Consider the following 25,572-nt stretch of genomic DNA (forward strand, 5'->3'; position numbering starts at 1 on the left):
ATATTTGAAACGCAGCATTTCTTAAATGTACACTTCAGAAAAAGAGGTTTATACTAAACACCAGGTTCTAAATATTTCTTCAATTTTCAAGATATTTTCTAAGAGTCATCAAATTTATGTATGATATGACACAGTAAGCATTTAACTTCAAAAGATTCAAAACAGCAGATATAACTGATTCAATTCTTACCTATTGCTTTGTTGTGTTCTGTTAATGCTTTGTACCAGTGTGTGGTTGTCTGATGTTGGTTTGAATGTCTCCTTCTCAAGTAGGCTTAAAATCCCTGTGTCCTAGAGCAAGAACAATGTCACAAAATCTTTCAAATTGGAAAACTGCATTTGTTGTGAAGATTATGCAAGCATCACCTCTTAATTTCTTTAGTTAGGTTTTTAACATTAGCTTCTTGTGAATTAAATATCAAATATGAAGCTATTGCACCTTTTGAAGTCAAAGGTGCCTATCCCCCCCAAAAAAAATTCATGGAACATGTAATATGATGCAAATGACCTGACATATCTTCTGCAACATGCGGGATATCTGAGATGGTTTCAAAACATAGATCTAGCCACTGGACCTTTGAGTTAAATTATTGGTTCTCACACACAATAATGTGGCGCAACACCACAAAAAAGGCCGAAGTTAGCAGGTTCACTTATTTCAAAGATCTCTTGTTTAAACTGAATTTAAGCTGATCAAAAGCTTGAGCTTGAGCTTGAAGAAATGATTGGTTCTATATACAGTACTTGCATTACACAATTCCACAGGTGACAACTTATAACTCCAAAATATAACAAAGATTGACCACATTTATCAATGACCATAAAAGACTTTTTACCTTCATTGTTAGCAGCTCTAAGCATGGTGTGTTGTCCTTGTATTCCACCTGTATGTCATACTGTATGTCCTCCTCTCTGCAAGTAGCTTGCATTTTGCTGAAGATGCACTGATTGTAATACTGCTGCAGTGTCTCGCTGCAGTGGTTCATGCACAGTTGTTCTAATCTATTGCACTGGAGTTGAGAAACCAAAACAATCAAATGTGGCTGGATCAGGGGAAATGAGGTGGCACCCCAATAAGCCAGTTTGATTTTCAAAAAAAGGCAGGGACCTAGTAGAAGTCGTTTGTCAGAAAAATAAGACTGGAGCTGCGTATATACTTTTTATTGACAAATTTCAGGTATCATTTCAGTTTTGACATCAAATTGAAATTGAAGAGAATGATGTCCTTGTGTTTTTAAGAGTGTTGTGATTGATTATTTATTTATTTAACTTTTTAAAAACTGTTTGATCTGCTGGTTTGTTTTGATGGTTGTGGTCATCCTTAACCAAAAATACCAATGAATTCCAATTGGGACCAATTGGATTTAATTGGATAATTGAATTGAAAATATTGGTAAGGGAAGCAAAGACATGATGTACATCTATGTTTCAAAGGAAGATACGAGGGACTTGTATGATAGTGCAGAGATTACACAAAAGAGTTGTGGCAAGTCAGTGAAGTCTAATCCTTTGATGTTCCACTCTCCAGTTGAGAACTCACCTGGGTTGTTTCAAAGCCAAACATGTCGACAATTCCAATAAATCCTTCTCCTACCGAGCTGTGGGAGCTGGAGGAATGATTGGTGGAGGATTTGGAAGGAGCAGGGGATGACTGACGAAGAGGCTTGATGCACAAGTCTGAAAAGAAAGAATATTCTCCGAAGTTCTTATGTCTTGGCATTTGAATCCAAATATAACACTTATTTTCACTTAAACGCAACGTTTGCGTGTTCATACTCCTACAAAAAAAGGTACACAGGTTCCAAAATGTAAGCAGGATTGAATCTCCTTACTACGACTTTAGGAAACCCCTTGTTCTATTCCACTGGTGGTCACAACACAGAATGCCTTTCCAGTCCCTACATGTCAGCCTGGGTGCTCCAAGACTTAACCCTAACAGTCCCAAATCCTCCAATTTCAATATGATTTTACATACACCTTGGGGGGTTAGGGTTAATCTATGCTTTTCCTCTTATTTGGAAATTGTTTGAAAACTGTTTGTAGAACTACAGCTCCAACAACACATGGATGATATGATGGCTGATATGAGTTAAGCTCATATTAATTTGAGTTACAATGAGTCATCTTGTTGATTAAGCCCAAGATGACCTGATTGATGAGTCAAGAAGGTTTGAAGAACTACAGCTCCGACAACACATGGATTATGAGCTGATTTGAGTTAAGCTCATATTAATTGAGTTAGAATGAGTCAACTTATTGGTTAAGCACAAAATGATCTGATTGACGAGTCAAGAAAGTTTGAAGTTCACCTGAATCAAGTTGAGCTGATACGGATCAATACAAACTGAGTTAAATCACATTGATCAGTCTGAATGCTTACCATTAATGCGTGTATCATCACTACTTCCAGACGAATGACTGATGCTGGGTCTCTTGAGACTGTTGAGTCGTTTCACAATTGTTAGCACCATCCGGCAATACAGTGTTTTGGCAAGTACATCTCGTGTTTGGTTGGCCTGGAGGGGAGAAAAAATAAACCAAGACGACAATGAACTCCTGTTATATTGGAAAAATACTAAAACTGACCTTTTACCCTTCCAAGAAATGCTTTCTAAGATTTTTTTCCCCTAAGTAAGGCATTGATTCTTTGCAGTGCACTTACCATTTGTGCATCACAGAGCGTTTTGAAGACCTGACCCTTGAGACTATGTGTTCTTGTTGTCAGTCCTCGATAAAGCGAAACACCTGATACGCCAAGCAACGCTGCCACTGACTTAATTTCTGAAATCAATAAATTAATAATAAAATAAGACGAGCAACATACAAAAAGACATGCACATTCTTCCATTGCTTTCCTCCAAGGATAACTGTAAACAACTGTGTTTGACTTCCGTAAGTAAGATTTCTTTGGAAAGTGTGAAAATATTTGGGGAAAATGTTTTAAAACTTCAAAATGAAATTTTGAAATTTACGTGAACTTAGGAAGGTTTGACTTAGTCAAGAAACCATTACCATTACAAGACAATCCCAGAAAATTTGGGGGGAAAAAAAGCCCCTGACAAAGCCAATGAAATTAATGGAAGAGGTGTGATGGGAATTCGAGACTGTTACTTCCATGCAATCACAAAGATTTCTTTCCCTACCATTATTTCCCTTGATGTCGAGTTCGTAGCCACCATCTTCAACAAACTGCACATTGCCAAGAAGCAAAACAGCAGCTAGAATTCTCATCACATCAAAGAAAGGAATACCAAGAACTGCAAGGCAACTCTGTGAATAAATGAACAAATAATCAATGACTGGTCCTTGGGGTGTCTTTTATGTGAAGGGGCACATCTAACATCAAAAATCTGGTAGACATAAATTAACAAGGCCTAGTAATGATGTTACTGTTGGCTTAAAACTCTGACTTACATGCTGCGGTATTTCAAATCAGGACATTTTGAGCAGAGGCTGTGTTTGTGAAAACATTTTTCTTGCCATATTACTTTCTACATAAGTCGCTATGGAAATTTACCCTCCAACTTTCAAATCGTATTCTGTCTCTCTCAGTGTTGTCAGCTTTTGACTTGTTCAGGTAGGCAAAGGAATGTGCAGAGCAGCTGTTGAGGTGCAGCTTGACTATACAAAAAAAGAACTTACAAACTTTATTATGAACTAAGACACAGAAATGTTAATATTAACTACAAGTTCAAATTTACAATTTTCTGTAATAGCAACAGAAATTATTCTACATCCAGTATGGCTCACAAGGTTGGGGGACCCTCAAGGGTAACTGTGGGACCCTACATGGTGCCATGGACCAAAAATGGGTTACCAACCAAGATATTATGTGATGTAAATTGCTGGTGACTGATGCTCTGCTTTTTGAATCTCATACATGAGCTCACTTAGCAGAATTTTACTGCTTTAGCAGTTCCATGAGATTGACCTCTGATTCCAGACAGCTAGGAGCTCAAACCTTGCTACTTACCTCTCTCATCTTGACTCAGACCGGCCAGCATCTGATAGAATATGTGATAGTTTCTCTCTCCCCATCTTGGCCTAACCACCCTAGAATGGTCCAGCCAATAGCAGTGGAGTTTGGTTCTATAAATAGCACAGTCTAAAAGCAGCACCTCAATGAAGTAACCCTACACAGAGAAAAGGGAAACATTTCATACCCTCTGAGTGCACAACAGGCTTTGTTCATTAATCACTTTTCAAACATTAGTTAGGATTAACAATTCAACTCTACATTAAAATTGGTAACAGAAATGTAATCATATTTCCATGATTTAAATATGCCACAATATGCCACATTGCAAACAAATCTTTTTCTGTGTGTTTTTGTCATTATGTACAATTTAAGTAAATTATTCTATAAATGCTTATCCAAAGCACATGTAATTGCTATTAAAACAGTCATTTCTTTTCATTTTCATAAAGTATGACATTTTTGCCAAGCTTACTATTCTACTTGAATCTGAGTTACTGGCAGTCTTGGCACATCCTAATGACCTCAGAACTGTAAAAGATGCCGCAAGATGCTGAGGAAATAGAAAAAAAAATAAACTAGACAGAAATCAATTATCAAAATTAAAAATAATTCATGACAGATACATGTATGTTGGCATTAATTATAAAAGATAAGACTATCACAACAAAATATGAAGATACTCGCATCCTCAAACTTCAAATACTTCTAGCAATTATCAGATAACAATTCATAAATGCCTCCGACAGTCTCCCTATTCAACAACGTGCAATTTGACCAGGTATTACCATTTGATAATGCCCACTGAAAAGTTCTAATGCCTGTGGCGTAAATCACATGCTTGCACCTGGATACAAGACAGTTTAATCGATTCTGATTGGTCAAGAGTCTGTGTGCACGCAGCTTGCCATGTGCACGTCAATTGGACAATTTGCGTAAGGATTATTCCATAAAATGGATAGCTAAGGGGCGTTCCGGAAAATGAAAGTAAAATTCTAGAACAAAATCGCTGGAAATCCATCAAAATTTGACTCCTTTTGACTCTCTGAATAAAAATGTGTTTATGAATGGGAATAATGTAAGTATGTGCTTGGCTGGTTTTAAACTACTGCCTCAGGAGACTGGAATGCTGATGACGCCCGAGCCAACCTGAAATGCACGTTTAAGACCAGCCAAGCACACATTTATTTCATTACTTTAGAGGTGAAAAGATTCTTATAGGATAAGGCCTCTCGTTTTTTATTTTTTTAACCAAAGGAATCTTTTGTCAGGATGTCTCAGCCTATGGAGGCGCTCAGCCACAATATAAAGGGGGAAAGCTGTGAAAACCAGTGCACCCAATTACACTCTTCAAGGATTTCATTATGAACCGTGTCAACAGATAGGCCCATATCTCAAGCAAAGAGGCAATAATTCAGTCATTTGCTGACACAACCAATTTATCAACAGTTAAAGAGGTATTCCAAGGATGAATAAATCCCTATGGGAAGCTTAACCGGGATCCTTGAAATTCAGACCAACTTCACTGTTTCAAAAGTGGAATGCCAGTTTTTGACCAGTGACCTAAAAATCTTTCCCATTGCCAAATACGATTCCCTGAGTAGCTACATCTTAATAAAAAGGCAGTCTATTATGGGTCTTAAACCTATAATCATCTGGGGTATGAGGAGGCAATGCATGGAGCATAAACATACTGATAAAGGTACTGCCTATATGCCATACAGTGCTTGCTGCCCATGGGTGATTCTAAGCTGAAATAATTTTCAAGGAGAGCACAGGTGAGGAATAAATTCAGCTCTGATTTTTAGGGTAATTACATATTTGTTTAAATTGAGGTCCATAACATTGAAATTCATTCCCTGGTGAAAATGTAAGACTCAACTGTCACTTACATGTAGCTGGTTTTCAATGATTCTAAAATGTGAGCATGTAATATCATTTAGCCTCTGTAAAGCAGCAAAGTTAATGTTTCTGATTCTAGATTAGTTGTTGTCTCTTCAAAGAGTTTAAAGTATGTGAAGTTTTTCAAAATCTCAGCTCTGCCATCTTCATCAGCTTCATCAGGCTTCGATTTAATGATTTTAATTTACAAATTGAGCTTCTAGAGCTTAATACAACTTCCTTCTCTGTAACACAAACATCTATCTTATCCAGTATGAGGATGAATTGTTTGAGGAATTTTCCTTTGCTTCCCACGTTTAATATTAGAAACTCTTTATGGAGACAAGTCTGATACTTCTGTAGACTTGCCTGTTTTTGATGAGGCAGCGCCCTCTCTTGTCAATGCCCAACACCCATAGTAAAAGGATGAGGTGCAGAATAACAATTTGGAATTCTTTGTTGGTATTTGTGGGTGACGTGAACTATTTATTGTGTCAGCTTTTGATGTGTCACCTATTAACAACCAGCTGTGAAATTCTCCATGTTTTACATCTTTCTCTTCTGTCAATAACTTCCCCTTTACTCTGCCTCTCTTGCAGGCAGTGCCCATGCAGTATCCATTACTGAATAAAAACAGGGCAATTTCACCACAGGCAGCCGGTGTGGCCTGGTAAAAAAGGCTTGTGTGCATTACTGTGTTTCCTTCGGAGTGTTTATTTGCTATTCCAGCTGAGGGAACAACACAAAAACAAACTCTGCATTACAAAACAGAAGGCGGACAAACGGCTACAATCACTGTTACAAAATATGTGGATTCCTTGAAGGCAGGAAAAGGAGAAATTGGCACTGGTGAGAGATGCTCATACCTTGAAGGACTTTGTCTCTGTGCCTCCTCCAGCAATTGTGTAGAGTTGTCTCAGAAGAGATTGTGACATGTGAGTCTTACCACTGCCGCTTTCACCACTGCAAGGAGATAAAGTTTTTGTCATCAAGTGACTCAAATGTTGAGAACAATATTGTTTGGGAGGTAAACGATTGGACAAAGAATGTAATTTTCACTTGCACAGGAGTTATGATTTTCCTAATTTACTAGACTTCTTTGGATGAGTGTTGAAAAAGGGTAGAAAAACATACTCTAGGTTGCACAATTTTTCCTCCCACATAACTTCTATCCTACGACTGAAAGAAGCAACAAATTCTTGGACAGCATTTAGCTAATCAAAAACAATCATTTAAATAAGTGAGAAACAGAGTTAGGCATAGAAGTACATGGATTGCTAAGAGGACTGTTTTCCAAGGGGTGTTAAAAAAATTCCAATCCACTGACGGAGACTGTTGTTCACAAGGACAACTCACCAAATAAGTGGCAGTTCTTGGGACCTTTATCAGGGGCTCTTTGAAAGAGCACAAAGAAAGGTGTAAACAAATTAGCCACAGCAATTCATCTGGTCTCTTTGCTCCTATGGATCTATCCATTTTGTTTGGAGCAGCTCAGCCTCCATACCATTCAGGAATCACTCTGCTAATTTTCATCCTTTTTCGTCTTTAATCGCTCTGACAGATGAAGAGGACCCTAGCACTCAGATGGAGGTGACAGAACCTTTGATATACATGTACAATGCACGCTTTCACGCTGAAATCACTTTGAAATGATTTATATTGACCTGTCTGCTTTCCTTTAGAAGTAAGAGGTACAGTAGGGCTTTCTGGTGGGGCAAAAGGTTCTTTTACAACTGCTGACAGTTGTAAGGCCTATCCACCTCGAGCTGAAGTGTACCCCCAATCATCGAAAGAAAGACAGGTGGTTACAGGCAGGTTCTTGTACGTGTTCTGCGTGTACGCAAAGACCATATATGCGGGAATAAATTAGTTTCATGTACTCAGCGTGCTCTGCATTAAACATGCATATACTTGCACGCCTCATGGCGTGTCTATGCAGTGAGTACCCAAAAAACCCCGCCCTTTTTTGTTCCACCAGGAGTTTGAGCCACAATTGTTGGAACTTGAATTCTTTGTACTGACAACCTCTCCAAGTTTCAGCACCTAATTATGGTCCTTGAGTAGGCCATAGATGGCCCTAGTCAGTATGACAACAAAGACCCACTCTCTGTGGTCATACTCACAGGGAGGGTTTTAGCCCAGAAAATAGAGAGGTAAACAATTTGGGGAGATGATAATTACAGAAACTGACTACGATGAAAACCACAGAGCAAGCTGAAGAATTGCAGCCAAAACCACAATGGGGGAGGCCATGACTGTTTAGCCACTCTTTCATTTGTTATGGTTACTTCTGTCGACTTAAATTATTTATGCACAACCTACCTAGGCTGCCCAAAACCTTTCTTGTAAAGTTTTGTCATACAAACAGCCCACATTTTGCACTCAGAGGAGAGGAGGAAGCAATAATTCTGTTTGGGTATTCAAATTTCCAGATCAAACATGGCACCTTGACTAGAAGTCACCAGCTTTTGGTATGATGTCAGAAAATAATAGGGTGAGATGTAGATTTGTCAGTTTAACATTGTTGGATGTTTTTGATAACTCTCATCCAGTAACCACAAGAGATGCAACAGTTGTCATAATCACAGCTGTAAGAAAAGGTTTCAAATAAAGGAGTCAGAGGATTAGGCAAGGATAGTCCTTGGTGCTGGATTTCAATCCAATTTATTATTCCAGGCCAGACTGAGAAGGACATTACATGTACATGAACTGTCTTATTCAACCCTGACTCACACTCTTCAAATTTAGCAAAGGAAAATGCTTGACTACTGGGGTAAACTTCACCAAGAATTTATCAGTCCAGGTATTATCCTGAAATTGAAACATTTTTGACAGTATTACTGCAAGTACAGAAACCACAAATTTAAAGCCTCCAGCAACTAAAATTCTTAGTGGGAATACAGTGTAGTGTTCTGACAATTCATCCCGTGATCACAATGGGGCTTGAAATCTATGGGCTAAGCAAAATAAAAGGCATTATTGGACCTATCCCGGAAAGATGGTCAGACAAAAGGCCAGGCAGACTTCTTTGGAAATCACAGCTGGGGCTTAAGGGATCAGGGAAATTACACAGGGCACTGGGTATTGTTGGTGCTGGGTCCCTAGGTGTAAGCCAGGTCTTTAGAGGGCTTGTTCACCCTGCAAGGAAGACTGTTCAAGTATTGGCGTACAGGGACAGGTCAAGTAGCCAAATTTGATAAGTGGACTCAGCTCCCAGTTGTTGGCCGAGATTTCTGAAGGGGTCAGGGATTAGGGTAGGACCCTGGAGGGAAGATGGGTCAAGGACCGATAATTGTGATGACAATTTGACAAGTTGCTTCCTGAAATCAATCTTGATTAACGTCAGAACTTCAAATTATTCTGAAATTCAAAGGAAAAGAATTACAGTCCAGTCAAGAGTAGTGTTGTGTATGGATTGGCTCTCCAGAAACGAATGTCTCCAAAAGGTTTTTTGACATTTAGAACATAAATTTGGGGGAATCGTGGAAACTGCAACAATTTTTAAATGTGTCTCTGATGGGATGGAGAAAGTACATTATGATCATTATTGTTTATGAATTGTTGGCATTATCATAATCAATTTAATCGGTTAAAGTTAGTCTTATACAAGATCCATACTATATCATTAGGCTTTTCGCTAATGCAACAGTTTTACTAAAAATCACATTTATATTTTTGATGTTCTGCAGGACAGTAAAGTATGTTATTAATTATATTCAAAAGTTATTTATGTAGCGGTCAAGCCACCGGCTGATCGCTCGGGGATAGCGGTCCGTCCGCCACTGAAGGAGGAATTGGAAGCTGAAACAAGGCAGGAAAATGAAGAGAAGAGAACAACCAGAGAGAGACGATGGTGATGGGAATATCAATTATAGCCTCACACTGACACTGCTGTAGGATTTGCCCTGATCTTTATTCCATGATCAACTTAGCTTAAATTATTAGTCACCGCAAGCATAGCAATACTGCTACTCATACTTGTAGCTAAGTCAACAGACAACTATCGAGCCTTAGAAGCTCCTCCAGATAATCCAGTGGTGCCAAAAAGGTATTACAAGTTGCGCCAAAAAGTAATACAATACGGCCACTTCCGGCCAACAAAGTCTAGAGAATGTTTTGTCACCCTGCTCACATGCAGAGTTCAAAGGTTAAATTATAATGACCTGAATGATAACAAGGGAATCCCCACCCCACTACATTTATTTGTATAACCAGTGTATAGAGGATTTCCAGTCACATGATTTTTGACAGTCAGCATTCAATTTACACAGATGTGCATGAAAACACATGCACCTTTGAAGTCTCTCAATATTCTGGTATTCAAGAAATTGACATACCCAGATTTGAAAATGCACTCGTCTTTACGAAGATGGTACACTTCCTGAAATGCCTTTGCCCATCATGCATTACGTCAAGTGAAAAACCTCAATTGGCTGTATCGTTGAAGAAGGGTAGGCCTAAGTGGATGAAAACATGTGTTCATCTTCCTCCATGACAGAAACAAGTCACATGGATACTACACCTATCTTTATCAAGTCATGCTGGTTTATGGACACTTGTATTACTAAAGCTTCAAAACTTTGTCTAACCTTGCCATGACAAGCAAAACCTTCACATCCAGATCTTTGCCCACCAACAGAAGTACAATCTTGCCCAGCTCATCAGCACACAGCATGCACCCTGCCCAAATCAAGGCCTACATGTAGCCTCCATATGCAGGTACTGCGCACGCTCTGGGCAATCCAGCCTAGCTGTTATTTTAGATACCCCCTGTGGTGTCATTACCTTCAGTCAACCCCCCCTCCAATTCATCAAAACAAGAACATTTTTCAGGTTTGTTGTTTATCTGGTAATGCATTCCACCGCAGGAATGGACACTTGGAATCTCATTTCTATGCTGAATGCTAAACCAGCACATCTTATATATTTTGATTGACACGAGGACTCAACTGCATCCTAGAAAAATGCCTTCTGAGCTGACTGGCCCACCTTCTTGGGAGAGAGAGTCAGAGATGTTTGTCCTTCAAAAGGTTGTTGCAGAAAACAGAGATTAAACTCAAGAGTCCATAATTTTGTGGTCAAAAAATCTTGCAGCCCAGGAAAAATCCCAGAGGAATCACACACGAGACTCTTAGACAAACATCCTCCAAAAGCTTATTTTTATCAGAAACCAAGCCAACTCATTCAAAATCCATCAACTGAATTTTCACAGATATGGCAGGCTAAGGAATATACATGTATATTTTTAATCACTTGATTTTTGTAAGTCAGTATTACGTTACAGAACTAACCAGACTAACTATTCAAACAAACCAGTACAGTAGAACACCCATAAATACTCACACACCATATATATTGGCTTAAAAACAATTAGTTCCAAAACAAATTAGCATAAAAATTAAGCAAACCTTTTAAGAAGAAATCCTACAATTAAATGGCTACTTTAAAAACTTAACATACATGTATACAGATAATTTAATCCTGACAAACTTGGACCAGAAAACCTGAAATAAGCAGATGATAGCCACTAAGAACCTTATGAAGTAATAAACTGGCCCAACATCCCAATGAAGGTTTCAGGTCGTGCATATTGATTTCTTGATAACACACAGGAGCAAACCTGATGAAACGGTTGTTCCAAGGGCGCAACCTCAAACAGCTTTGGAGGAAAAAAAGTGTGTTCTACACGAGTCTCCACCCTTGTCAAAACACCAAAACAGCTAGTCAGAGCATGTGCACTAACAAGCGCCCTCAGGGCTCTCAAAAATGATCTAATTATTGGTACTTTCTGGACAACAGGCTGCCCATGTGGCTTCCGAGTCTGTCTAAAAATAATTTGAGTTCTTTGAGACAGCCGGATATAGCCCCAGGAGCAAAGTAAAGTTCCCAGTCAAGGAACCTTGTGCCTGTCAATTAAGAAAAGGTGTAAAACATTTAGCACCTGTTGGCAGAGCCAGTAGTAAAGCATCAACCTACAAATTCTAGGGCCAAATCTGCTTTGGCTATGAAAAGACTGAGAAAAAAAGTGGCAAAAAACTTGGGGCGAGAAACTGTCAGTTTCAGTTTTATCTGAATTTTTTGCAGCAGTACTTTAAATTTATTCCTAGGCTTTCCAAAGAACCCTTTTCAATGTGAGTGCAGACTTAGCAAAAATTTTCAAACAGGCAACAAAGTTAGCATCTACAACAAATTCTGCCTTTAGCCTACAAATGTTTTGTGCTACAACAAATCAATTAATGTTCTTAAATTCTTCAAGAGGTTTGTCGCTACTACACTAAAATCCCTAATGTGAATTCCCTTCTGTTTGCTGAATGACTAAGGGCCAGTTTGAAGTACGTTATGCAGAGTTTCAAAACAGCAGTCAGATGCCAAGATGTGTACATGTACAACAAACAACATAAGCAAGAGCTCTTGGAAAAACAACCTCTATGAAAGTTGCTGGAACTGCCACTCTGCTTAACTATCAATGAAAAAGTCGCAGGTGTGTGGTGAATTGTTATGCACGTTTTGACTGAGAAACCACCTCTATAGAGAAACCAATTATTTCCATTAAGCTATTACTAAACCAATAAGCCAACAGTATGATTAGTTCAGACTGAGTAACAACAGTGAGGATTAGGGAGAGGGTAAACTCAGACTGAACAAAAATAGAGGCTTTGACTCCTGCCCGAGGGGTGAATGACTTACTCCACGATTGTTGGCATTAGCATGGCGACTCTCTTGCCTACCAGTGAAACAAATCAAAACAGGTCTGCAATGCGCAGAGCAGTGCTCAACAGATTCAACATTGATTTTCTACATCAGTGTAGTTTATCAAACCCTGTAGTCCCGACCTGACCTAAATTTTGCACTCTCAAAGTATTATGTAATGTTTCCAATTGGATTTTTGATGGTGTATGAAATTTCAGAGTGCTACATGTATCTGGGTCAAACAAAAAATACGGTTAGTGGGGAAGAAACATCTGGATGCATATGTAGGTGTAACCCGTTGCCACATGGCATGTACAAATGTCATAAATTCTAAGTGGCATCAACAAGCCAACATTACAAAAGGAGAGTAGCCGAAGTCCTCGACACACAACTGTTCTGGTTTCAAGAACAGAAAGCAATACTTAGAGAATGAATGTTACCAAAGACAAATAGAAAGTCCCTTAGACTATGAAAGACAAGCACAGTAGCAGACTTTGAGAAGGGAGATGATTGGAGGCACTTTACCTCCATTCATTGACAAATGTTTAGGATCTAGCTGTAGCAGAAGAAATCAAATGACTTCTAAACCGCTGCTTTAGAATGCAGGCCAGACAAGGAAAGAATTCAAAATTTCGAGGGTGGGGAAGGAGAAGTCTGATGTAAACACTTAAATATCATCCTCTACTCCTGGAGACGAGACAAGAACCCCCCCCCCCACTGAAATGAGCCTAAAAGATTAGTGACCAGAGTAAAAAAGCAATGAAAACGTGTCACAAGGTGGTTTGGTCTTCCATAAAGCATAGAGACAAGTAGACCTGTGTCTACTTTAGAACATCTGTTGCAAAAAATCATGTTTGCCAACAAAAAACAGGTAGACAGGTCACTGCAAATTTCATCCAAATTTACAGATCACATAACTTTATAAAAGTAAACAATACTACTTTGGGAAAGTAAAGTTTTCACAGTATAACCAAAACTGCACAAATTTCATTATATATAGTTGCAACTTGAGGATTTCTGATGATCTGAGAATATAACAAATTTTTGATGTCTCAAGAAACAAAGCTCTAAAACAACTTCATCTCAAAAGAATTCTAAGAATTTTCATAGAATTTAAGTACTCGCCAGAAGTTCAAATTCCTTTGGATTTCAAAAGAAAAAGTTAAAACCATATACTAACTTGCCAGCATATCATACATTTGAAGATGTCAATATTTGCACTGACTTACCCAAGTATTACTGTTTGTGATATGCCGGTGTCTATCAGCTGCTTCAAGATGTGTGATGCTATTCTTTGGATGTGATGTGATTGGTTTGTTCGACTGTGCTGCAGGACATGCTCCAATGGAACCCCACGGTAGGGATTGATGCTGACAAGTACAGAACCGACCCTTGTCTGAAATAAAACAGGAATGATCTTACAGCCATTAAGTTTAATGCTATATATGTCGGTATTATACTGATCTCTTTCACACCACAAAAACTATGCAATTGTGGGAAACTGTGAAAGTTAGCAGGCATCAAAAAACTACCACATTAACTTGCCGCAACCTCTTACACAATGCAGTGCAATTAGGTGGCTTCATCCCTCAAAAAGAAAGTAGACGAGACTTAGAACAAAAACTCTATACCAATCCGCTGTTCTAGTGATGTGCCCCCTAGCTGGTTCTGATCCTCCTTGCCAAAAGCTGGTGAGGGGGATGACTGTATGCAACTTTTTTGGGGGGGAAGGGAAAAGGAAGATGACAATGGGGTGAGGCATTGTCTTTTATACTCACATGACATTCTCCGTTATGCCAACGATGCCTCAGTGCTCTCAACACTGCCTCCTCTGTCAATGGTCCGGACATCTGAGTAAGATCATGCAGATCATTGTATGGGTCAAGGGTCAGGGCTACTCCCTTTCCAGAGGAAGGTGGGGAGCACGAACAGCCACTGTAACAGCTTGGACTATGAGTCGAAGACGAATAACGCTGGTCCCTGTATGCGTCAAAGTAGCTGGGATCTGAATAGTGGGAAATATTAAAATGCAATATAAATTTCATGTTTATTAAATATAAAAGTTAGGTCTATTTGTTGCATTTGCTTCCACTTTGGTTAGTGGGCAGATTCTATACCTTTTGAACACTTTTAAAAGACAAAGGGCCTAAAACGACTAAATAGCACTGCTACCGGCTGTACACAGCCTGGACTGTGGGCCCATATGATCATCGGTCAGAAATTGCTGCCAAAATGGACACATACGTGTATTGGTTTTTTGGCCTTGTCCAAGATTAGCGGCTGCTGACTGGAAAACACGTAATGGTACATGTACATATGGAAGCAAGTTAGCCACTGGCTAGCAAGCTGTAGCCCCTTCTCAGTGGTCAGAGGCTGCTAGCCTATGAATGCAAGTAGCTGTAGCCCCTTCTCAGTGGTCAGTGGCTGCTAGCCTATAAATGCAAGTAGCTGTAGCCCCTTCTCAGTGGTCAGTGGCTGCTAGCCTTTAAAACAATGCAGGCATGACCTTACTGAAGGACACTTTAGTGTCATTACAACCATGTATCTACCAGTATATTCTGGGAGTGTTTCCCTCAGATTCTACGGGTTTTGTGAACATTCAGTCGAACCTTGACAGTGAAAAATACATGCTATTATGCACACACCTAAAGCGACAGGCCCTAAACCAATCATCACAATGATTTCTTGATTAGATTCTCATGCTGAAGAACCCCAACACCACCTTCAGGTCCTCCTCAAAATCCTTACCTACAGAGAGAGGCAACATTCCATTTAACTGGGAGGGCACAGGCAATAAAACTCAACCAACAACAATGCTACCAATATTGTTGTCGTGTTTGTTCACAGATTTCTTGCATTCAACTGAGTGTTTCAGCACTGGCCAATTTATTGCAATAGCATGATTGTGTTGTTAAACCTTCACTTGGGGAGGTTTATGAAATTGTTTTCATATCAGCAACTGTGTGGTTTACAGTACTGCTCATCTTTTGTTAGAGTTAGCACTTTTGTTTCAAAAATGTTTTATTATTGTTTGCTAAAATTCTGAATCAAGGCTTGTGGCACTAATATAGCATGATCAGGCACAAAGAAACGAACAATTCAATTACTAGTCAAGGAATTGTTTTGATTAAGCTTTAATCACTGAAGATGCCATGCCAAATTGAATTACGTTTCAATAATGGCAACCTTCCAAAATTCTTAGATTAATGCCTGGGTTGTTTATTGATCAAATCTCGTCAAATCTGTCAAAAAGAAACCACTGCAGAGTAAGTAAATAGCTGTTCTTAAAAGGACGGAACATTCTCCACACAAAAAGGAATGGAAGACACAATCAATTTTTCTTTGTAAAAACCACAAAATATCTGAAGGGTTTTTCCTTCTTTAATTAAAGCATTCCACTCAAAAACCTCAAAACTTGTGTGACTATATCTTGAAATATTCTGCGCACAGGTAATTTATCACAGGTCAAGGAAAAAGTTAGACCAGGACATGCAGGCCACAAGTGCGAATATTTATTGTTACTGTCAGCATTGCTTCTTTTCATGTCACTGCCTGAGGCAATGATTAAGAGTAAATTCCATCTTCAGACATCTCCTCCTCAAATCTTTTTCACCTTGACATCACCTCTTGCCATTAAAAGGTGACAATAAACAAATTCTCAAGGAATCAACAATGTAAGGATAAACTGTACCCAAAACAGAAACTCAAACCAATCAAGAAAATGGTTTCAAATGATTACTGTTGCATGATTAAACTTTTTCTGGTGACAGGTCAGGAGGAAGATATTTGGAGAATGTTTCAAGACATATTTTAAGACATGGTTGCTTACTGCATATTAATTTTCTGGAAATGAAGTCTCACATTATCCCCGTAACAGTCCCAAATCTTCCAATTTCAATATGAATTTGCATACACCCTAGGGGGTTAGGGATTTACATGCGGTGTTCTAAACTTCCCATCACATTGCATTTTTTAAAGTTCAGATGACAAACTCATTTTAATAAACTGTGAACCGGAGCAAAGAATTCCCTTCCATGTGCAACCACTAGTGATACAGATGCATCATGCATGACCACAGGTTTGGCATGATGCATGCACAGTGAAAAACATTACCAGAACTGGTTCATAAATGTTATATACATTACATGTATCCAAACCAGCAATGTCTTGTTAAATTGTTTTGATTTGCTTGAATGCATACAAATGCTTTTTAACATTTCACTTACTGAATATTTTAGATGAGGTTGAAAACAGAAATTGTGATAATTGAAGTGAATCCTCCATTCTTACCGCTAACCTTATTGACAGTATGACAGTTGAAAACCACAACTTAAAGTGATCGGACAAAAATAACTCTAATTTAGCAGTTCAATGCATTCTCCTGAAGAATGAAGGGGTTAACTTTGAAGAGAGAAAGAAAAAAGCATCAACATTAACAACAACATGTCATCACTGACATGCTCCAGCGAACTGTGCCATGAATAGTGAATGCACCAGTATCATTTTCGATGCTCTGGTGAATTCTATCACGGTTCCACTGTTGACTCTCTAACTGATTTGCCACTGGCAGCAAAGCGATGAAAATCTGGCATTAGGATAACCTGCAGAAACGTACCTGTGTGCCTTCACAGCAAATGTGCAGTTCAACGACCTCAAAATTGATTCAGGTGAATATCTGAATGAGATTTTTTATTGCCAGCCACGCACATGTATAAAGGTCAGTGAAAGGGTTAATAGTCTACTATAAACCTATTTGATTGCAATAATGTTTAACTTATGGATCACAGATACACAAACCTTTCGATTCAAGGGATTTTGATCACAAATATAGGTAATTATGAATCACAATGAAGCATTACATAAATGTGTATAAACTGCATGTCTTTATATGTACGGTAATCTCAAAGTACATATGGTAAAATACAACATCCAAAGATATTCATCTCAGTGACTTTTCATTCTGCTTTAAAAAATGTTATTTTACATAACTGCACATGAAAGTTTAACTTGGATTCTTTCATTCTAAGAAAAAGGGTCTGTGCATATAGCAAGATTGCAGAAGCAAAAACTGTTATGGTTAAACCCAAATACAGGAAGATTATTTTATTAATTTCAATTTTAATACTTCAGCAAGCCTTTCCAAAGTAAAAAGCAACTACTGATGCATCATGTTGTTGATTCCTCAGTTTAATGTGGGTAAAACAAAAATGTAAAAGAAATGCATCCCCCTTTGTTGCATATAAGTAGTTTGCTTGGAATCCTCTATGGGTAATTCCAGAAATTAGGGGTCCATTTTTTTCTCGTCCCTGTTACATCTGACATATGATTTTGTAAGTTCAGAACACATTTTCTAATTTCTAAGAGTGATGAATTAATGCAAATTACCTGCCAAACAAATATATGTACATGTAGTAATAGTTTGAGAACAATTCTGGTGATATTTCCATGTCAAATAACAAAGGTTCAATGTAACAGGGACACAAAAATGTCACACATTTGGACAACAAATTTCTTTAATTACCCCTATACAATTTTACATATATGCAGAACCAATGGGGCAATCTTTGTAACTAATTAGATCTTTCAAGAGGCATCAAGTCAGGTCTGAAGTAACAGTAGCCGGTACATTCCTCAATCCTATCAAATCTGTCAAAAATCCCCAGGTTAATTTTTAAAAGATTTGGCAAAGTTGGGAAAGGTTAGAGTTTCAAGGACTAAGTGGAATTTTACAGCAACTGCAGGCAGATAATGCAAAGACTTTTCCATGAGCCATCTGTGACTCAAGAGTTTTTTCCAGAATTTGCTCCCATTTGTACTCTGCTCTAGAGAGACAGACATTTTACATATTCATAGGAAGATGGCTTCTGGAAAGGTACATACATCGTGCCACATAACCAGTTTGAATTTTGCCAATCTTGTAAATAAACAGACAACAGAGTTCGTGAATATTTCTATGATTAGAAAGAAACTGGTTCCAGAAAGCGGCACCAGTGTACATGTACTGGTACTAACAAAGATAACTGCTTGAGGCCAAATACAATAGTTGTTTTAATGGGCCTCGTTTACAAAAAAAATCAATGAGTCCTGGACCTGTGTCACACCTGAAATTCAAGATGGCCAGGCCACTCTTGAGAATACAGTACAGGTCTTTGAAGTGTTGACTATAAGTCAAATCCATCACGAAAGCCTTAATGTACATGTATATAGCTTCAGGCAAGATGAACTAGTGGGCGCTTTTACTAATAAAGTTTTTGTTCCTACATCCATCTTAAAAAAATAATAATAATAAATCAGTTGCTGTGTTCAGGCATGCAGTTTTCTCACTTCCCTAGAGAAGTGACTGTGAGGACACAAAAAAGATAATACGCTTGTTCCATCATTACATGTACCAGTACTTGAAAAATTATAAAGGCCCTGTTTTAAGCTGGACTGATGGCACCGGAGTGACAACAGTGACCCTATAAAATCCAGTGCATCGTGGTAACCAGAGAGGGAAATACACGTATGTATGAAGATTGTTGGCATGGTTGTCCAAGACTGATGCTACAATTGGGCCCACTAAAGTCCACTGGAGCAGAAACTGCGCAGGTCACAGACCCAACTTACAGAGGTCGGCATGATCATGTCTTTTGTGAGGGAGGTGGAGAAATTTTCAAAGCACCAGCCATTCTGTTGTTGTAATTGTGCATTTTGAACTATTAAAAAAGTGAAGGACTATTTTTGGACATCAAACTATTTAAAGAGCATTACACTTTAGACGGATTTGCCCCTCAAAACAGAGTACAGGTACACGTAGTCATTCTACAAAACAAGAAGTATGACCGTCATCCAGAAAGCAATCAACAAATGAACAAACAAACCAAAATATTTCTTGTTTTCTTTAGCATGTAGTTTTAGTAAACACAATTTTACAGGTTTGGCTATCAAAAATAAATTGAAAGAATAAAAAAATCTTTCTTTACTTTCCTTCATAGTGGTTCAGAAAAAAATGAATTAAAAAGTATGAGACTGATAAAATATTACAGGCTGGGTAATTATGTGGAAAAGCAGCTTGAAATTCTGGAAAAAAAAACAGACCAATGATGATCGTCTCAGTGCCCAGTCTGTGAGCACAGTCTGTGAGCCCAGTCTGTGAGCACAGTCTGTGAGCCAGTCTGTGAGCCCAGTCTGTGAGCCCAGTCTGTGAGCCCAGTCTGTGAGCCCAGTCTGTGAGCCCAGTCTGTGAGCCCAGTCTGTGAGCCCAATCTGTGAGCCCAGTCTGTGAGCCCAGTCTGTGAGCCCAGTCTGTGAGCACAGTCTGTGAGCACAGTCTGTGAGCACATATGAGTTTGTGGTTTATCCTAACAGATGAGTTTCACATTGATGACCAATTGCTCGCTCAAAGCAAAACATGAACATTTTGGATTTTAGGATGCACTGACACTAATTTTGCAGGGCTCATGAAATCATAGTAAATTTGAACTGAACTTTGAAAAGTGCAGTTCCGACAACCTGTATGGTTCCTTCAGCTGCTTACCCTAAGGTGTGTACAAATAACAGGACAAAAACAGTCTCAACCAAAGTTACAAGTTTTGTCTGGAATGTAAGGAACGGAAACAACCCCTGGTCAATTTCAAGGTGTTGACAGAAAAGATTTGAAGTTAACAAAGAGCTTGAGAATTTCAAGCCAAGGGGGAAACATGGCGAAGAAAGAAAAAAGAAATCTGTCGGTAGATCAAGGATATAAAGATTCCATGGAAGCCTCTGATTGGCTAAAAAAAAAGGTGCAACGGGCACTAAAAAGTGGCCGATTTAAAAGACTGAAGAAAAACTCCTGGGGTGGAGATTAGTGAAGCCAAATCATCATTCCTTGTTGAAATTCCAAAGTGAAGAAAAGTAATCTCCTTCTGCATTGACACAGTTTTTCTTTAAATACAGGCTCATCAAGTGCAAGGTTACCAGCATTCTCTGTAGGTTAGTGGATGGTATTGTTTCACATACATGTAAGGTATTTTTCTCTGTTTAATACATTTTGTATACAGTATACACGGTATGTATGTACATGTACAGATGTACACGTCACAGGAGAGATCAAGTGTAACCTACGGCAGCATCCCCATTGACTGGGTAGCTGTGGCTAGGATGAGTCTACAGGCAGTGGCTTGTCAGTAGCTTTCATAGGGACATGTGTTATCTTCAGTCATAGCCTGTAACTTTAATAAGAAATGGCTTGTTTCCCTAGTGGTCCTTCCACTACATTCTTGAGAATAAATGGTACTGAATTTTTTTTTAAAAGAAAATCTGTTTTTTTCTTTGGTAAATATACAGTGTAGATCAGTCTTCATTTTATTGTCCACACTACAAAATAAACAAAAATCAACACAGACTGGCCCAAAGGCTATTCTTATTGATGAAGAACTGAAGAAAGACTGAAAATTTCCTGCATTTTTTTTGAATAAAAGTGGCAAAATGTTAGTTTTATTACACAGGATTACAAGTTACAATGCAGAGGCGACCGTGCCCCCCCCCAAATAATCTTTGAATAAACATTAAATAAACATTTTGGTACATGTATGATATGCTACACAAAAACCAGGGCAGGTAACTCCCCAAAACAAGTTATGTATTGATATACATGCACATGTAGGGCACACAAAAGTTCATTCTGGGTTGGTCTACCTTTGTTTGAGCAACTTTATTTGTAGACATACAAAAAAGCCGACTTCTGAGAAAAGCACTAGTTGTTCCCTGTGGGATTCGTAGGGTAAAGAGAATTTTTGCAAATTTTACTCAATTTTACACACAACCAATGTTTTTAAAATGAGTACAAGTTGAAAACACTTGGGGAGGTCAACGATTTCTGAAAGTGGGAATCAAACATGTACATGTACAGAAGTTGATCATTATCTGCTTTGTAGATTTATCAAAAAACCCCTCAAACATGTATCTACATCAGGCTTCTCTCTCCCATGAACCTCAATGTACAAAACAGTGCCTTTCTGACCAGTATTTCTGATTAAGAATAACAAATACCAAATTGCAGTTGATTACTGATCTTGAAATTTCACAATTCTCTGCCACCGTGTCAAAAATACTTGATGCAAAAACATCAAGTGCATGTAACGGTAAAGTGTGGCTGTGTGTACCTGTGCATGTATAACCATGAATAAGTGGAGGTATTGAAAGGCAGCATCCCATAACCCCTGAGAGCAACACTGGCAGGTGAACCGCACACTGCTCTTTCTATTTGTGAAAACCTGTACTTTTTACAGACAATATAGTCTGCTTGGATCTGCAGATCTAAGCCTGAATCTCAAGGCTGAGTCACAGACTGAGGTATCATGTGGGATGGTAAACATGAAGAAAAAAAAGTCATCAAAGAGTAATACTGGAGTAACAGGCATTATCCGAGTGTTAAATTTCAGTTGCACATTGCATTTGAATTCTTACAACTGAAACGAGTATGTTGTTATCAACATTTAATATTAATAACCAAAAGAATACAAGCAATTAAAACCATTCAATTCATACTTCATGCAAAAGTGAACATGAATGCAAATTTGTGACATCAGATCATTGCGAATTCATAGAAGTGGGAACACATTTAGACTCAAGCGAATTTTGCTGCAATTCTTTGTGATGTCAAATTCGCTTCGCTTAATCACCTGCAGTATGAACCTTTATACTGCATGGATCATACATGGCCTTATGGCCCTAAGCTTTGAATGAATATTAAAGATTCTCTGCTCTTCAATTAAACTCCGTAATCTCATATTCCATCTATTTGATAATTTTTGAGAGTAGGAAGAGCGAGATCAGAATTTACATCTGAAGAGCTTGGGGCTATCTGAGTGTTTAGGGACAGTTTGGAGGGGTTGGATTGGATGAAAGCCTGAGGACAAAATGGCACTGGTTTGGGTCAGCTTCATAGCATTTTGTGGTGAGATACTATAGCACAGAATATGGACCCTTTCTGGTTCTGTCAGCAACAGTATTGTCTCTGATATGGCAAACACCGGATTGAAACTCTTCAAAAGAATTTTTGTAGTGTGTTGGTTTTTGTGTTTCTCAATCACGACAACAGCCAACAGTTGGATAATGGCTTGGATAAATGAAGCGATAATCTTGATCCACAGCAGCATTATGTAACATGCAGCCCCCATTATTAGAAATCATCTATGAGCTGTTTCTAAGTGCATTTCATTCACCTATGTTTTCTTGCTTGGGGATATTAATAGTCTTAGGTTTTACACACAGTGTGTTATTTCACAGCAATCATCATGTTTATCTTTGACACTGTCTTTATCCTCCTAATTAATGCAAATTGTGGCTATCACTCGTGTTTTTAATGAAGGACAAATTTGAAAACTGACTGAATAAAGAAATGCTAAAAGATATTGTCAACCACTGCGGTAAATCCACACGTGTGTGTATGATTTGGTCAATCAGTCTGCTGGTGAAAAAGAACACATTCATTCTCTTTGTATGGGATAGAAATTTTGCCTGAAGAAGTTATAGAGGTGTCCCATAAAATGGGACTATGCTTGTCTAATGGGCAATTTCTGTCATGAATCCACCACCAAGTGATTACATTGACAAAATATAGCCAAAACGGAGTGAACATTTAATCGATATCACTTTGTGACAGCCGAGGGTAATATGCATTGTGTTGTCCAACAGACACAGAACCAAGACAGGAAATAAAATGGATTTCTCCAGGATAAAGTTTTAATTCACCCAGCGAACGCCTCAGACACATATCAAATTCTAAAGCCTGCCTAGTGGATTAGGAGTGCACTTTCAGCGCATGCGGCAAGTAATGCCTTAGGCAATTGATCCGGTTGGGGCTTGACTAAATAGCCTTGAGGTAGAACCCCCTTGTATGACAGAGAGAGAGAGAGCAAAGGGAGCTCATAGGGTTCTGGGTGGGAAAAGAATATGAGAATTAATTTGCTTAAGAAGCTGCAGTGGTCATGGGTGAAGTTTGATTCCAGGGGCATACACAGGATTATCAGCGTGGGGATCTGAAATGCCATGGCTTGGGGGATCTGGGGGCATGCACCCCCAAGCTAATTTAAAAAAAAAAGGACATCAAATCATGCCCGTTGGTGAATTATAAATGCCCACAAAGACAAACCCAAGTGTTTTGTGTTTGATTTATTAGTGAAACAATGGTGGGTTCACCCCTGGCTTCCAAGTACAGATTCAATCAATGATTCTCAAGAAAGAAGGTACACATGTTGATGGGTATCAATACATGGACAATGAGTAGAAGCAGTGGAGCCAGGCATGCGCCCACCTATTTGGTAGATTTTTTTTTGTAAAGATAACAATTCTTTCCTTTTCCTACTTTCCATTCTCAACTGGTTATTTGGTAACTTTGAAGATGAAAAATATGACTAAAATTATGCCAGATCTTATTTTCAGCTTCACGTCCATTTTGGCAACCCCCTCCTTGTTAAATACCAAGATCTTCCCCTGAGAAGTAATGAAGGATGATTATAATCAAAGAAAATGATCACAGGACGCAGAAAATTACCAATACATATCAATACAAGGAATTAAAAAAATGCAAAGTCCAAAGTGCAAACTAATTGTATGTTTGTCTTGTGGGACTAAAAGTGTATTTTCAAAAATTGGTTTATATTGTTATTTACCCAACTTTCTTTTAAATGACCAATCCTAAATCTTCACAAATCTGGCATTTAGGTCTTGCTAAATTGAAACAAAATGGAAAACGCTGGTGTAGCATGTTTGAGGATTTTTTTTTCTGTGGTTGAGAATTAGCTTTAAAAAAATGGTACACTGAATATTCTGAGCCCACTTTTTTCCAACTTTCAACTTACAGAAACATTATTGTAATTAAGAATGAAATCTTGGGGCAGAGGAAAGAAAAAGGGGAGGAGAAATGTTCCTCCAGGCAATGAAGCAAAACAAAACTGGAAATCAAGCCAACTGCAACTGCACGGCATATTGAAAAAAAATTGGACCCAACCTAACAAAATGAGTCCTAATTCGCCAGAGCCATTTTTAAGTTGCAGGCCTTCATAAGATTCTGTGGAAATTATTGGGAAGCTTCAGCATTTTTCAGCAACATAATGAGCAGTATCACCAGGATGCCAAACTGAATGACTCATCAAAACAAAGAGCCCAGTTTGCTTTCGGTAACCCTAAATGAAACAAAACGTTACTGATAAATGGCCTTTAGACTCAAGACATAAGACTTTGTGGGATCTAGTCACAACTGTTAAAAATCAAAGGAACAATTCCACAGAGAGAAAGAACAAAAAAACGGCAAAAGAGAAAGGAAATATGTGATTTCCTCTGCAGTCATCTGATGTCAATGACCGAAACCTAACCTGTGCTCCAATCGCAGCATTTATTAAAATTTAGCTGAGGTGCAGTTATCTGAAGAGCCTTTGCAAACCCTTCGGGCAAATCATGTAAGTGGTGGGGGGGGAAGGCTTTAATTAAGACTCAGATGAAGCCAAGGTAGATGTACACTTAGGTTGGAAATGGAAAGAATCCTGAAATAGATAAAGGACATGTGACCAATGCTCAGTGTTATTCCAGATTTGACAACTATAACAAATATCAGACGTACAGATATATATTCCATATGCTTTAAATGGTCATGATTTCAGCTATGAAAGAAGAATTTTGACTATTGCTCTTATTCAGAACGATGTTAATATTTATTTATAATTCTTGGTTTTTCACAAATATTGCCTTGAATTATGTTTCTAAAGCATCTTACAAACATTCTGCATTATTTTCTGCTTACTTTTGTGGCCATGGTAGGGTCCATTTAAGCCAATTTGTTCATGTTCAATGGACATTTCAGGACAGAAGTGAGAATTAAGTGATAAGCCTATTCCATTGTGAAGATGAACCTGATTTAAAGAAATATCTAACACCAAAGCTTGCTCACTGCAATTGTTGATAGAAGTTGATTTCCTAGACAGAGTAAATATTGCTTTTTGTGCCAAATTGCTGTTTTTACACGGAAAAGACCAGAGATAGCCTCTAGGAAACTAATCAAAGTC

General features: G+C 38.4%; 1 protein-coding gene across 4 annotated transcripts in view; it reads right to left on the bottom strand.

Annotated features, from left to right (window-relative positions):
• The window catches only part of LOC110988836 (myosin-I heavy chain-like), an 80,572-nt gene that overhangs the window by 17,769 nt on the left and 37,231 nt on the right, over positions 1-25,572 (bottom strand). For all 4 annotated transcript variants that reach the window (XM_022252722.2, XM_087139072.1, XM_022252720.2 and 1 more), the window contains 12 exons: positions 14,326-14,552; positions 13,777-13,943; positions 6,724-6,820; positions 4,452-4,529; positions 3,974-4,133; positions 3,518-3,621; positions 3,144-3,270; positions 2,663-2,781; positions 2,381-2,516; positions 1,541-1,677; positions 837-1,010; positions 191-291 (listed from right to left, as the gene is read on the bottom strand). In XM_022252722.2, the coding sequence (XP_022108414.2) occupies positions 191-291; positions 837-1,010; positions 1,541-1,677; positions 2,381-2,516; positions 2,663-2,781; positions 3,144-3,270; positions 3,518-3,621; positions 3,974-4,133; positions 4,452-4,529; positions 6,724-6,820; positions 13,777-13,943; positions 14,326-14,552 (1,627 nt within the window). The remainder of the gene's footprint in view (positions 1-190; positions 292-836; positions 1,011-1,540; positions 1,678-2,380; positions 2,517-2,662; positions 2,782-3,143; positions 3,271-3,517; positions 3,622-3,973; positions 4,134-4,451; positions 4,530-6,723; positions 6,821-13,776; positions 13,944-14,325; positions 14,553-25,572) is intronic.

The sequence above is a fragment of the Acanthaster planci genome, linkage group LG07 (genome assembly GCF_054643075.1).
Source record: "Acanthaster planci isolate LZ-2023a linkage group LG07, COTS_SCS, whole genome shotgun sequence".
In the NCBI taxonomy this organism is placed as follows: Eukaryota; Metazoa; Echinodermata; class Asteroidea; order Valvatida; family Acanthasteridae; genus Acanthaster; species Acanthaster planci.